This window comes from Mesoplodon mirus, assembly GCF_964341445.2.
Source record: "Mesoplodon mirus genome assembly, chromosome: 14".
NCBI classification, from domain to species: Eukaryota; Metazoa; Chordata; class Mammalia; order Artiodactyla; family Ziphiidae; genus Mesoplodon; species Mesoplodon mirus.
The window spans coordinates 79,607,500-79,623,305 of record NC_138990.1 but is presented as its reverse complement, the minus strand read 5'-3'; the positions used below and the strand labels follow the sequence as shown (position 1 = coordinate 79,623,305).

General features: G+C 48.3%; 1 protein-coding gene across 1 annotated transcript in view; it reads left to right on the top strand.

Annotated features, from left to right (window-relative positions):
- Positions 1–1,662: 1,662 nt before the first annotated feature.
- The window catches only part of SPRED2 (sprouty related EVH1 domain containing 2), a 125,168-nt gene continuing 111,024 nt past the window's right edge, over positions 1,663–15,806 (top strand). The window contains exons 1-2 of the mRNA XM_082642132.1: positions 1,663–1,732; positions 4,325–4,983. Of these exons, the coding sequence (XP_082498258.1) occupies positions 4,958–4,983 (26 nt within the window). The 5' untranslated portion in view covers positions 1,663–1,732; positions 4,325–4,957. The remainder of the gene's footprint in view (positions 1,733–4,324; positions 4,984–15,806) is intronic.

The window sequence follows — 15,806 nt, the reverse complement described above, 5'->3', positions numbered from 1 at the left end:
ATATTATTTTGAGAAAATAAGTTGAAACTTGGTGTTTAAGAGAAGGGGTAAAAACCCCCTCTGCATACTGTCATCTTTAAAATGACTCCATATTTGTGAAATACAGTTGGAAAGAATAAGTTTTTATATTTCCTCATCTTTGGACATAGCTGAAGCTTCTAAGAAGAGTTCTAGAACAAGAGAATGGCTAAACACCCGTTGCACTGCTTTTCTCCCAGACCTCAAATGTCCCCAGGGCTTTTACAGCCGGGGATGTTTGCTGCCTCCGAGGGGAAAGGGAACCAGCTCCTCCGAATGAAACAGCACTTCTACAGAGGCGAGGCCTTCTGAGAGAGCGCGAGCAGCCACAGCCGAAAGGACCCTTTGCATAATCTACTCATAAACTGAGGCTGTAGAGTTGTAAACTGAAACTCCAGGGGCAAACCCTAAGCGGTTAATTACGTTTTCTCAACGAGAAGGTTGCCCAGTCCTGTCAATCATCTCTTGCTCTCTCTCTCTCTCCCGGATGCGAGCGCACACACACACACACACACACACACACACACACGAGGTTCGGTGGACCGCTGCCCTGACCCTTGACTTTGAGCCTCTCTCCTACCTGAAGTAGGGATTTCAGGAAGCAGCGAGGTTTCATTCATAATACATGAACTCAAGGGAGGAGGGAGGCAGGGACAAGAGCCTTTCATCTCTATTTAAAATCCCAGCCTTACAGCTGAAAGGGAAAATGACCCGGGAGCCAACGCCATCGGCGATGAAGTATTCACGATAACAGGACGCAGGAGCGCGTCAGCGGCCTGCCCGCCGGCTATATATACGGCGCTGATTATGCAATCGGGCTCCAGCCATTCATGCCCGGACTGGGACGCCGCGCGCCAAGGGTGGGGGTGGGGCATCATTCCCGGGTGCCGGGTCAGTTTCTAAGTTTGCATCATCCCCTTCATTACGAGAGAGCTTGGGTTTCCATTCCGGCCGGCGGGTCTGGGGGGAGGCAGCCAGGCTGCAAAGTCGCTTGGCACACCCTGGCACACACGACTGCTTATTTAAACAGAATAATAAAAGCACCCGGGCGCGGCCAAACTGAGCGCAGGGCTGGGCTCCCGGCAGGCCGGAAGGAACTGATAAAGCGGGAGCTAATGCTACCCGCTCCCTCCCGGGTCGGAAGTGTCCTCCGAGCGCCGGTCATTGAGAAATACCTAAGGGGCAGAATGGGGGTGAGGTGAGGACAGGCGGAACGCAGCTGCGCCCGCCTCGCGGGGCGGGGAGCGGGGGGCGCCGCGGCAGTAGGGGGGCTCCTGCGGGCCGCGGCCGGTCAGCACAAACCTTAGGGCACAGTGGAGTCCTCCCCCAATCACCCCCTATCCCACGCCCCCACACCCCCGGGAGGAGAAGGGGACTGATTATCACCAGCCCACCCCGGGGAGATCTACACTCCCCGCCCTACCGGACCCCGACGGGCGAGAAGTGGGAGGACGCAGAGCGGGGGCGAAGGACAAGAAAGAGCAGATTGCTGAAAAGGAGAAAATGTCCGCTTCTCCCCGCGCCCTTGCGGGGCGGGAGGGGGCGGGGGCCGCGGCCGGCTTCCGACTTAAAGGAGACCTGCGGGTCTACTGAGCATGCCCGTCCGGCAGTCGCCGAGGGTCGCTCCGGCTCCGGGCTCCAGGCTTTCCAGGCGGCTGGCGAGGAGGATTCGGGAGGGGGTGCTCCCCGGCCCCGGACTCCGGTTGAGAGGCGGGTAGGTGGGGGTCCTGCTGGGGGCTCCGCTGGGTTAGCGTGAAGTTGTGAGCAGATCAATATTACTTTTGACTCTGTACGAGACACCCTTGGTTTGATCTGCCTACCCCTTGTTTCGCTGGTTGTGTGGAAGAGACCGGGATGCGTGTATTTAGCTCTTTCAGCAATGTCATTAAATTAAAGCCCTGAATCCGTGATACCCCCTATTCTGGAAACAATCCAGTAGACTTTGATAACACCCTGATAGATCAAAAAACATCTAAGTTATTCGCCCACTACAGCCATTTATTTTTGGAGCTGCCGGAGTCACAGTTAGCAATTGATGGGGGGGGGACCAAGAGGTGACCTGCTAGGAACATTTTCATCAAAAGGCCCCTTTTGGGTAATGAAGAAGGCAGAGGAGAATTGCAAGGTTTTCTTTAGAGGAACACAGAGGACCAGGAGTGGTGGGGGGAGCATTTGGTAATCCACTGGCTAGAGGGAAGAAATGGTTGCCATTAATCTCCTATTTGCAGAGTGCTTAACACAGTGCCTTCACTTTATAGCCATTTAATCCTCCCAACGACTCTATGTTGTGGGAATTATCCTGACACTACAGACACTGAACCCGAGGCTCAGAGAACTTAAGGACCTTCTGGAGTCTGGCAGCAGGACAACCCATTTGGGACCTGGTTACTCCTGGACCTTGGAATGTTTTCTTTTGCTCCTCCAGCTGCCTGGTCCCTGGGTTGGGCCAGTCATTCACTGCTATTAGCAGGGAGCTGGATGAATGAGTTGTGATAACACAGAATCAGCTTGCCTACATGCAGAAATTAATAATCACCTCACCTGCCACCTTGCCATTTGAATACTCTGAAACTGGAGGGTGGCGCCGAAGAGATGCTCATTGGGTGGATAATTTTGACATGGACAAATGTCCATGTTCCTGGAAGTTCAGGAATGAATGAGTGGGAACTCTTTCAAACATTGTTGAGAAAAGCAACAATGGGCAAAGGTGAGAACTGGGGAGATGCCTTAGCTTTATGGGGATTTAGACAACAACGAGGTCTTGCTTTGTTCAGTGCTGTCTCATAGACCCTCAACGGCCTCAAAAACAGAAGGACAAGCATGGCCTTGTTATCTTTGTTTTATAAAGAAACTGAAGAATTGCTAAAAGCCTCACTCAGGGTCTCAGGGCTGCTAGGAGAAAACCAGGACCCAGGGTTCCCCCCCCCCCAGTGCCCTTTTCACCACCACACATCAAGGGCAGGTGGAACCCAATCCCTGTCCACCAAGATCATGGTTATCGTAAACACGAAGCCTAGGGTAAACCACTAGCTTTTCCTTGACTCAAGGTGAAATTCTATCTTCGGAGTACTTGTGGCTGTCCAAATGCATACATGTACACTTTAGGTATACTACATTTGAGGCATATAATCTTCTCTTAATTTGTTCAGTGGTTGCTATTAAGTTAAAAATCTCTGTGTAGTGTCTTAGCACATTCAGGAGGATAGAAAAGTACTGCACTGGGAGATCAGGAAGGGGCAGAGACTGCATCTCTTGCTCTCTAGCAAGACCCCAGAAGGAAATATCCAATAGCTATGGAATTTGTGGGACCCACTGCAGAGTAACAACGTGAAGACCCTTGTTCAAACACCATAAAGAATTTCAAGACTGCAACAGCAGAGCATCAAGCCAAGCAAAGATCCTGTTACAGTTGTTTAGGTTGCCTGCCCATTGCCTAGACAGTGCTGTTTTAGAAAGTGCAGGCCCATCCAGGCGCGTGGTCCCAGGCCAAGGCAGGAAAAATAATTTAAAAACAAAGGGGAGGTGGAGGGGGAGCAGGGCTCGAGGAGCTCTCCATCTCCCCATCTCACTGTGCCAAAGCCCAGGCAGCTGGCAACCTCTGGGCCAGGAATTGTAGCGTTCAAGGGCCTGGGACAAGGGCCATCCTCCACCAACTTGAGAGAGATTTACCGAATAATTTAAAAAACATATTTGGGTTTACCTTTTAACCTGGGAAAGTCTTTCATTTCTACTGGAATGCAAACGTTTCTGGGTTGTGTTGGATTACTTGTTTTCAATGTATAAATAATGATTCCTTAAAATTGCCCATTCCCCTACTGAGAAAAAAAAAAGATCATAAGATTCACGTGAAACTGAAAAGCCTCTGACATTCAGAATCTTGGCAAAGGCACCTGTGCCGCCCCCCACCCTCCCGCCCCAAGGTCGGGGATAGTTGGTCTTCTGATCGCGAGCACCCCTCCGGCCCTCCTCTGAACTCCTCGTCTTCCCCCCGCCCCCGCCCCCCCAAGTCCTCCGATTTTTAATCCAGGGGTTTCGAAGGAGGGAGGGAACCAACCGGGAGCCAGATGTGTGCGAGTCTGCGGCTGCCGCCTCCTCCCTCCTCTCGGGTATCTTAAAACCCGGAGCGCTAACGAAAGAGGATCCGGAGTTAGACGCGGCGCAAGTAACTCCGCTCCGGGGCTCCTCCGTGAGTGGAAGCCAGGAGGCAGGGGGGTGGGGAAGGAAGCCGGGCATGCTCAGTAGACGGAACAAAGTTTTTTTTTTTTTCTCCTTTTTTTTTTTTTTTTTTTTTTTCGGTCGCAAGTAGGAAGCTTTTTGCACTCCACCACCTCTGGCCGCTGGGAAGACGTCATCGCTTCCGCCCTACTTCCTCCTCCTGTTGGCGGCGGTGAGAATCCAATATGGAGTAAATCGGCGGAGTCAAGAGATGGGGCTCGTACCGGGCGCCCTGCACCGCCTTCCAGGCGCACCTCCCCCGACCGCCGAGCGCTCCCCGGAACCGTGATTGGCCCGGTTCTCCGGGGACAACCCCGGACCAAGCCCCCACCCTCGGCCGGCCCTCTCCTCCTGCTCTCAGCGGTCCCCGCCGCTCCACGGCGCGCTTGTTTTTCTCCTCCTCTCCCCCATCGCTGTCCCCTGCCCAAATCTCTCCTCTCCGCCCGCCCCCGAGCCCCCGGAGCCCCCGCCCGCCTCGCCCCTCGGCGCTGCGGCGCTCACTCCCCCCCGAAGCTTGCCTGTGCACCCCTTCCCCCAGACCTCACCCCGCGCTCCGGTCGCCCTGCTTCCCCTTCTGCCTTCTGCGGCGTCCCCTGCATCTCTAGCAGCTCCCCCCAACCAAATCAGGCGATCTCCGGAGATGTGAAGAAGGGGGGTGAGCAGACAGGAAGATGAAGGGAGCAAAGCTGCCCGCCGCGGGACAGGCGTCTAGGTGAACAGGAAAATGACCGAAGAAACACACCCGGACGAGTAAGTTTGGCCGCGGGGTGGGACGAGGGTGCCCTGCAGGGGCAGCGTGGGGGCCGGGGCTGAGGACGCGGGCGGGGACTCTGGTTGGGTGAACTTGGCGTGGGGTGCAGCGACTCGCTGGCCTGTGGGGTTTGGGACGCGAAATTTCCCGCTTGTTGAAGTGAGGAGGGGGCGAAAACTGCTGCGGGCCAGCGGGGGCGCGCCTTGGGTCGGCGGGCTGGTGGCCGCTGCGGGGGCCAAGGGCGCGTGGGTGACCTCGGGGCGGTCCCCGTTCCCTGTCCGGGGACTCACAAACACCCCTCCCGCCGAGATCCTCGGCGGCGGGAGCGGAAGACCTGACACCCCCGCTCCGGCTTCCCGGGGTCGGTGGGTTTTTACACGGTGACTTTGTGGCTCTCCCAACCGCCGCTCGCCCCGCGGTCCCTTCGGGAGCCCACTGGGGCCGAGGCTCCGCCATGTCGTTTTCCTGAATCGCTCTCATTTGCATACCACATTTTCATTCATAAAAAACACGGCGGAGCACAGGGAGGACTGGGCGCGGGCTGCGCTGGGGTCTGCGTGCGCCCGGGTCCCCGCGCGGGCCGGCGTGCTGGAGCCGCCCAAGGGTCCCGCGGCGCGTGTGAGTGTGTGTGCACGCGCCGGCGGGCCCAGCACAGGCGTTCCGCGGGGTCTGGGCTGCTCGCTGGGCGGATCAGAGGTCGTGCGGCGGGGGCGGGCGGGAGCGTGCGGGGCAGCGCGCTGCGGACACGTGTGTGTATGTATCTGTGTGTGTGTGTTTATCTGTGCGTGTGCGCGTGCACACGTGTGCGTGCCCGGCCCGCGGGCCCGAGGGGAACAATGCTCGGGGCGCTTCGCTGGAGGGTCTCTCCGGCGGACCCGCCGCCTCCCGCGGTACCCGTGTCTTTCTCCAGCCCCGGGCCAAGGTGCAGCTCCCTCCGGCTCCACGGTCGCCGAGTCCGGTTTGGCTTTCTCCCACCCGCGCCCGAGGCGTTTCCGATCGCGGGTGCAATAGAATCAGGGCCGCCGGGCCCCGTGCCTGAGGTCGTCGGCTTAGGGTCCGAGCGGTCACCGCACCGCGGCGGCCGCCCCTGCTCAGTGGCCGTGCCCGCCGCCAGCCACTTTTTTTTTTTTTTGTGAATAAGACGGTCTCCTTTATTGTCACATGATATCCCTCCCCTCCTCCCCTGCACATTCATAAATCCGGAGCCTGCCTCGGCTCCTTTCATTCAGAGCTGCCATTAGCCAAGGTAGCGGCGGCGCCGGCTGGGTCTCTTTGGCCGGGGCGCAGAGAGCGGGTCTGCAGCCTCCGGGACTTGCCTGGAGGGAGGCCCCGCGTGTGTGTGCAGGGGCGTGGGGGCTGTGGGTAGCCCCCGCCCGAGGCCCCGGGTCTTTTGCCCCCGCGAGCATTGAGACCCGGGGCAGAGAGGGGAAGTGACTCAGGGCTGGCCGGCGTTGAGGGCTATGCAGCAGGTGACAGAATGCTGTGCTCTAAGAATCTACTCACTTTTTTTTTTTTTAATGCCCCTTTATCCTTTGGCGTCTGCTGTCACCAGGCTGGGCGGGAGGGGGTGTTGGGAGGGTTGGTGTTTGGGAAAGGGAATTTCCTTTCTGTGGGTCCCCAGGGAGCTTTGACTGCAGTAACTCCTGGTCTGCCGGACACGCGTCCGTAGCTGTAGAGGATCCCGCCTGGTGTGCGTGTCCGCTGCCCCACCACATCTACTGGTCTTTCTATTTTAGACCTTTTGCTTTGCCTTCATAGACTGTATCTTGAAATCGTAAAATGTTGCCCTTCTAGGGCTGAAATATGGGGCAGGGGGAGGAATATGCTGCTGTGCCTTGCCCCTTTTTGGAGTTGACTAATAAACAGGTATTTTTGTGGGTCCTTGTTTGTCCCTGCACACACAGCGGTAGCAGCAGGGAGGGACGGTTGCCATGCTCTGGGCTTGTTGGAGATTGGGTTCCTTGGCTCCATCCCTTGGGGATACTGGCCTGGCCGCTCCCTTTTCAGGGCAGCAGGTCGGCTGTACATCCTACCCCATCTGGTATCCAAAGCAAAGGGATTTCATGTGGACTCACCAGCAAGAAATAAATCTCTCTCTTCCAGGCTTTCTGAGCAGTTCAGCATGGAACCGGCTGCCCCCACTGCTGTCAGAAGCCCAGTTGAGACAATGGGTATTTGAGGACAGGTTCTGGTTTCAGTTAGAGAATCAGAAAGCTGTGGCACCTTAGCCCACTGCAGAAGTGGCCTTCTCAGGATTTCTTTTAATGTAATGTCCTTGTCATGAGACAAGAAATGCCTGGTAGGAAAACAGGCTGTTTGGGCTGTAAACTGCCATTTGTGGACTCTGTCCATTATATTGTTCAACGTTCTTATGTAATGATCCCTCTGAAAAAATTCCTTTTAAATGCTGGTGCCAGGAAGAAGGTTTCTCTCTGAGTTACAGAGCTAGCTGTGATTGCTTTTTTGTTTTTGTTTTTTTGTTTTTGCTACCACTTTCTGGAAGCTCAGCTAAAATTTTTGCTTGATTATGGTAACCATATTAGCTTAGGTTTTCGCTAGATTTATTTACTGCTCCTCTATGTTCATTACAGTCTCCTATTTTCTAATGGTTTTATGTTTGAGGTCCCTCAGATAATCTTTCGGAAGTAGACAAGGTGTGTTACTTATAAGGAGGTGACATCTAACTGGAGACTTGAGAGATATATTTGTGCCTTAGGTAAAATAGATTTTCCTGATAGTCCATACATATTTAAGGTTTTTATTACACAATACGGGTGTTTAAATACGTTACATTTAGCATCAGAATACAATAACTCAGTCTTGCAACTGGTAAAATCATGCTTAATTTAAAAAAATAATAAGTTTTGTCTTCTAATGTTCTTTTCCAGTTTAAAACTCCTCCCTAGGGAATTCCCTGGCAGTCTAGTTGTTAGGACTCTGTACTTTCACTGCTATGGGCCGGGTTCAGTCTCTGGTGGGGGAACTAAGATCCTCCAAGCTGTGCAGCATGGCCAAAAAAGAAAAGAAAAGAAAAATAAAAGTGCTCTCTAATAAATACATGCTCATAAATTCAGGAATGCTCTTTTCCCTGATGGTCCTAAACAACAGCTTCCATATAGAAAATATCCTGATCCTTTTTTGATCCCACTCCAGATAGAAATGCATGTTAAGATTGACAACTCCACAGATCTTCTTTTTAATAATTGAAAAATTAAAGAGCATCAATAAATTATTGAAAGTGGTCTTTTGTATACAGGGAGTGGAAAAATTTTTTAAATCATATGTATTCCGTCTGTATTCTTAAATCATTTGATCATGGTTATAAATGATTTGGAAATTTGCAGACAAAATGAAGAAACCCTTCTCAAGCAGGAGACACCTGGCTACCATTCAGCTTTCTGTTTTGTTCGTGAACTCTTCTCTGCAACACACATCTTGCTGAGAATGGATTTGTAGCTCTGCCCTCGCTCATATTTTCCATAATGTTGGAAGATTTCCCATTTTTTTTTTAAAAAAAGGCTTTACTATTTTTGCTGAACCGTTTCAAAGAAATTAGACATTCGAACTCTCATGTCCAATTACTTGAGCTTACTTTCCAAAAGATGAGCATACTATCCCGTGAAACCACAATACCATGATCACACTTTACAAAATTAAGAATAATTCCCTGATGTCTTTAACTCTCAGTCTCAACTGACTGAAAAATGTCTTTCTAACTGGTTATTTCAGCCAAGGGCTGAAGATCCCACTTTAAATGCATTTGTAACATATTCTTATGGCTCAAGGCTTAGCCATTTGGTCACTTTCTGATCTAAGGCAAGTAAGTCACTTATGTATCTCACTTTGCTTTTATCTGAGTGAATAAAATGGGAATAAATATTACTGATTTCGTGGAGTTGCCGTGGGAATTAAATGAGCCAGCCTGTGTAAAGCTTGCAGCCCACACTAGGAATAACAGGTGTCTGGTGTCGGCTCTGTGCTGGGCACTGAGATAGGTTTCTTACAGGCTCACTTTCAAATAACTGTGTGAAGGAGGTGTTACCCCATTTAACTGATGAGGAAGCTGAATAGAGCAAATATCTTTTATAGCACTTTACTCATTTAGTCTTCTCAACAATTCTATGCAGTAGATGGTTTTATTACCTGCCTTTATAGGTGCAGAAATCAAGGCCCAGAGAGGTTAAGTAACCCCAGCAGCCTGGCTCAGGAAGGACTGTGTTTTTAAAGCACCATGAGGTACTGTCTCAGAAGGGGAGAGGGTGGTCAGCCTTAGTCATTCTGACTTCAGCGCTCACACTGTTTCTGACAGTCACGCTGTCCCTAATTCTTTTGAATTGATGACAGTCTGTCATTGCCATAATTTTTTTCATTTCCCTTATCTTGCCTGAAAATGCTATGAAGCACATACTGAATTAAAGTGAATTTAAATAAACTTGGGCTTGAGCATTCTGTGATACACCTTAAGATAATGGGAGGAGTGTGAATTCAGAGTTGATTATTACTGGAATGTTCGCTCTACAGTCATTGAAATAAGAGTTGTGGTAATTAGACCCGTTACAAGTATTGATCCATTCTCTATGCATTAGCCTTAAAAAAAGGGGGTGTGTTTCTACTCTACCTGAATAGAATCCTTAAATGTTGAAAACAGAGTTGACTATGCAGAATTGGAATCTTGGTCTCTTCCTCAGAAAATCTTGAAAGCAAAACAAAACAAAAAACTTGGAAAGACCTTAATAAGCTTATAAGCCAGAACATTGTCACTGTATAAAGACATTGTCATTGTATAAAGTTAAGTGCCTACTGCAAGGCTGTATGTCTTGTTAGGTGGTGGGCCTGGACTAACCTCCATCTGCTGGGTTTGTTTCCACAGGGATCTTAACAAATGCTACCTTTTTTCCAGTCCCTTTAACCAAAAACATGTATAAAAAGTGGATCAGTATCAGTACCAATACTATTCTGCTCAACAATCTCCTTGCTTGTGCTGTTTATTCCGGAGTCATCTTTCTTCCTTTCCTTCTCCAACAAGTGAAATTCTGCTCATTCCCCCGCCAGCCAGCTCTGAGTCATTCCTCTTATGAGGTCCTCCTAGACTTTCCCCACCCCGACTCCCTAAGTCAAAACCGTGGGCTCTTTATAGCATTTTCCTCCCACACTGTATGACAGTTATCACCATTTAGAGCTGGACTTATACCCAGCTAGATTCTGTCCCAGAACATGAGCTTTTGGGATTTAGGGTTACCTCTTAACTGCCTAGTTTTCTAACTGTTGTCCCAATACCATTGGGCACATTGTGGTTGCTTTTAATAAAGATCTATTAAATTCAAAAATGGATTTGATTATTTTAAAATGCTGTTTTGCCCCTGCTGACTAATGCAATAATTATAGTTGTCATATTTGGTTAACTTAGATTGTGTATAAGCCTCCTTCTCAGAAACTCCATGTTCACCTGAAGCCCCTGGCATGTCTTGTGGAAATTGGGTTCAGAACTATCTGGTGGTGCTGCTCTGTGATTGACAACTCAAAACCATTTTGATTCCAATCACTATTGTGAGAACTGGGAAGTAGAACATCTTAAACACAATAAGCCAGGGCCTGCGTTTCTGCCTCTGCAGGAGAATCTCGGCAGGAATCACAGTATTAACAATTTGCAGTAGCTATAGGGTTCTGATGGAGTCTTAACACTTGAAGTTGGAGACAGCTGTACTGATGAAGTCCACTATTGGCAGAGTTCCTATATTATGGGGATGAACACAAATACACAATAGAACAGCAAAATCCTCAGAAACTGAACAAGATGATAATAGAGGCAGAGCCGGAAGTTTTTATGTTCAGTTTTGGCTTGTTTTCTCTTAAGTAAATGGGGCTGATTTTTTTTTTTTTTTAAAGACCCAGTCATATTGATAAACTCATTAACTATTCTTGTAAATGTTTCTTTTTGATCAATATTTAAGGCTAGAACACTGATGATTTTTTAAGGCATTGTCTAGGGCTTTTAGTCACTGGCGTAGAAGGAATGTTTTACACTGGTGCACACCATGCTCTGTGAAATGCGTTTTCTGTGTGCTTGCCCTTGTAGGCATGGAAGATTGTTACCACAGCTTGGTGTTCCCTGTCAGGGAAAGGAAGTCAGGCCTGGATCTTAGTAAAATATTTGATATTAACTGGCATAGGAGTTGACTAAATTAAAAACCAGCTGTTTTGTAACTACTCATTTCTCGGGTAATCTTTTGTCAACAATATGTTCACAGGGGGCACATGATAGCACACCCTGTTTATGTTATTTATGCTACTTTCAAAGGGCAGCTGAAAATTTACTTGAAAACAAAATTTCTATGTTGACTTGCACTAAGGAGAAATGGATTTTGACTTCACCCTGGCATCTAGCAGTTGTGAGTGAAGAGATTTAAACACGGGGCAGCTTCAAAATGTAGGGCTTTGGCTCCTCCTCTTTGTACTGAAATAACGAATTTTCAGATCTCCTTGTTTCCATTCTTAGATTTATTCCCTGTGGTCATTCATAAATGCTTAAAACTTAATTAGGCTAAGTTTTTTATTTTTAATTTTTTTAAAATTATTTTTGGCTGCATTGGGTCTTCGTTGCTGCACGCGGGCTTTCTCTAGCTGCGGTGAGTGGGGGCCGCTCTTCGTTGTGGTACACGGGCTTCTCATTGCCGTGGCTTCTCTTCTTGCGGAGCACGGGCTCTAGGCGCACAGGCTTCAGTAGTTGTGGCTCGCGGGCTTCAGTAGTTGTAGCTCGCGGGCTCTAGAGCGCGGGCTTCAGTACTTGTGGCGCACGGGCTTAGTTGCTCTGCGGCATGTGGGATCTTCCCTGAACCCGTGTCCCCTGCATTGGCAGGCGGATTCTTAACCACTGCGCCACGAGAGAAGCCCCTCAGGCTAAGTTTTTTAAATTGTCTCTCCTAGTTCATCTTTGTGTTTCATTTTCATTGTTTATTCCTCTTATTTCTTTTTCTCATTGCTTTGGCTCTGCCCTCCCGTATTGATTTTTCAGATAAGCACTGTTTATTTTGTAATATTTGCATCCCACCCTAACTTAGAATGCACCCAGAAGCTTGGCCCGTCTGCCCTTCCTGGTGTGGGAATAATAGCTTATCGATCTGTATACCCATAGCCTGGCAGAGTGCTGAGCCCATAGTAGGCTTTCTGCAAACATTTATTGATTGGTTAACGTAAATGTTCATTAATTGAAAAATAGTTTTACCTTGTATAAAAAATTAAATGACAATTCACATTGTACCCACATCCAAAAAGACTTTGAGTTTTATTGTTTGCTTGTTTTTGTTTTTTTCAGAACTACTGCGAGGGGCAGATTGTCACGATGGTAGTGGAAGAAACATGGGCTTTGGGGTCACACCCTGCCTCTTTCCTCTACAGACTCTTACAGTCAGTGTACTTACCTATAGTAGCCTATAGTTGACTCTCTTGCCATCCCTGTCTGTGGTCTAGAAATCATATTACCAACAGCGTTCAAATTGTCTCAAAAACAAGAGTCAATAGGCTTGGTGGAAATGAGTGAGGCTGAGAGTTCTCTTAGGAGTAAGCAGGCTTATGGCTTGTTTTGTCTACTTGCGTGCCATGTTGGTGTTCGCGTTTTATATTTCCAGCCAAGGAAAAAAGTGGATGCTGGACCAGAGGTTTAATTTAATTATCAGCATCCCAATAATTTTACTCACTTTTACAGACCTTTTGAAGCTGGATAAGTGTGAATATAGTCTTAACATAGTCATTAAATTTCTCTCCTTTGCTTAATAGTTTAAATCATATCTGGGATATTTCTCATGCTCCAAATTCCAAAACAAGCCTGCTGTGCCAGGATGGTGTGCCCTGGCTCAGTGTTACTTCTGGCCCTGAAGGCTTAATGGTGGCCTTCTCGCTAATCTGTGGGTGAACAGGTTTCAGATGAGGAGTTTGCTGTTTGCAAACCAGCTTTGAGGTCCCTACCATCCGTTCTTAGATGTCTTTTATACTAAGGAAAATTAGTAGATTTGCCAGATTACTGGTGCCCATTTGGAGTGTAGTATTCTCTGAATCTAAAGAACTTGACTTTAGAGCATACTTGGATCCTAATTGCAAAGCCATGTATAAATATTTATTGGCTAAAATAAATAGCAGTGGGGGTGAGGCTGGAGGAAAGGGAGAGACTAGCTGTGGAGTGCCATTCACTTACTGCACCCAGTGTTCCAGACACCTTACCTGCCAGGCAGGAGCTGAGCTGTGACTCAGAAGCACTCTCTGCCCTTGGGAGCTTACATTCTAGCATGCTAGGCACTTCCATGTGCCTTAGGGGTGTGAGGCCACTGTTGTCTGGATCATGGACTGACCGGCTGCCAGAGGTGTTTCCCCTTTTCTTCCTCTTCCTCTGCAGGGTTCCCCCTTGAGCTGCAAGCACTGGGATTCCCAGATTTGGGGTGGAGGGAACTCTTCCTCCAGAGCATTAGAGGAGTTACATGCCCTTCCTAGAATCCCCTAACAAGTTCTTCGAGTCATTTTTAGGGGGAGTGTGTGTGTGCTTGCGTGTTATGTGTACATAAACTCACGCACTCACATGTGGATGGACTATGTCCAAGAGCCAAAAGGGTCCACAGCTGCAGGCAAAGAAAAGATTCAGCCAGGTTAAGTATCTTGTCTGAGGTCACAGAGCAGGATTTGTTATTTTTACCCACAGTCTTTGACTTCAGATCCCATGTCTGTAGAACAACATCACGTGTCATGCCTTCACAGAGCCTCAGTTTTTGCAAAGAAACTATCACGTGTACAGCTTGATTTATATTACCGTTGAGCAAATGAAATTAGAACTCGTTTAGAATCCTGGAAATGCCTCGGAGCTATGAGATGACATTTCTTCCTTGCATTCGTGTTCAGCTCTGTGGAGTAGGGAACCAGTGCCCACTGAGGTGGCCTTTTCTGTACTGATACAAAGAGCAGTTCCACAGAGACCTCTTTTGGAAAGAGAACCAGCCACCTTGCCCTTGATGGAGTGTGTGTGAGCAGGATGGCTAACAAAGCACGCTACTCTCCTGGACCTGCTTTTTAGCCTAGCTGTTTTGAGAGGAGGATTAAACTTGAACGTGCATAGGAATCACCTGGGAATCGTCTAAAATGAGGATTCTGATTCAGTAAGGCCAGAGATTCTGCATTTTTAACAAACTTCCTGGCGCTGCTGGTACTGCAGATCCAGGGACCTTTGAGTAGCAAAAGCCCGTCTGTGGCTGTGATGATGGTGAGCTCCCGGTGGCCAGGTTTGTGTCTTCAAAGGTGACCTCACATACTTGGCATTTGGAAGCTATTGAAGAAGCTCATTGGACAAGAAGGTGGTGCTTCCAGGCAGAGAGATATTATCAAGGGCCTGCCCTTCCCCATTCTTGGCAGGACTTACAGCTTTGAGGTATAGCTTGATTTTAGATGTGAAGGTGCTGGAAGAATTTTTTCTTCTTCTTATGGCTGAAAAAAAGTTCTTGGTATATGCCAGGTGCCCCAAGAGATCCAAGGAAGTCCCAGCACTTTGTGTGTAATGTCTGTCGGCTGGCATTCTGCACCTTCCAGACAAATCACTATGGAAAGCCAGCCGCCCTGGGAAGCAGGCACACTCAGCCCTAGAAGAAATCACAGGAAGTAATTAAACTGAGAAGGTCAGAGAAAGAGGAAGTGGTTGTGTTGTTTCTGAAGCGAAGAGCATTGTCGTTCCTGGGGATCAAGATGATGATGTTTAAGTCTTCTGGAATGTGACTGCTTGGGGACTTGATTGTATTTAAATTGTAGCCCTTTTAGTTTATTCTTTTAGACAGCAATCTAGTTAGGAAATGAATTGCTTTTAGGTCTTATCAGGAATCCCCACGTGCCTAAGCAGAAGTCTTAAGGCAGGGAGTTGCTTATAGCTTGGCAAATTGCACTTAAATGAAATGAATGTCAAGACGATTAGACGTTAATTCTAGGTGTCTGGAGTTCTCCCTAATTCTCCTGATTAAACACTTTAACGTAATAGTTTCCTTAATTGGAATAATGATAGAATATTAGCATGCATATTAAACCATTTACCCAAATTTGAATAGGGTTAAAATGCAAATTATCAATCACTTGTCAGCACTTCCTCTTTAGAGATAATTCCTGGGGAGAGATGGGGAAGAGACCAGAATATGAATCGGAATGTGGCTTTCTACCTGAGGCAGCATTGCTGAGAAAGCCAAGAATAGACCAGAGGACTGAAGTAAGATCCTTTGTTTCCCCCAAAAAGAGGTAGTAGAGATACCAACGCCTGTGATAAGTAATAACTCCAACAAGGAGGTCGATGGAGTGAGAAATCTGAAATGAGCTGATTGTGGACCCTCGTTGGCCTAGCATATTTTTCTTTCAGAGGAAGGTGATGAGAGACTTAAGGTCCCTCCCCAGCATTTAGGTACCCCCCCCCGAAGTCTTGAACTGATGCCACCACCCAGCAGTTGCCCAACAAGTGACTGGGGACCCATAAGCACTTCAAGTGTTGTTTGTGAAGCGAATATGTACATAACATCAGCCATGTACATGTATTACTCTTTCAATGTATGTAGCTACATTTATAGAATAATCAAATACAACCTCAATAAAATACTACTGTACTGAGTTCACGGTGGATATTTGTGATATTTTTCTCAATTCACAGTTATTTAAAAATACAGCTATAATCCCTGGGGAGGAGGGCCGATCCCTGAATTTTCTGCCTTTGAATACTTACTCTTAGAAAGTTGGAAATCACTGCTGTGACCCTCATTCTGGATGTAAGGACATGAGTGTGGTCATTCTGTAGGGGATGCATATGCAAAGGGTG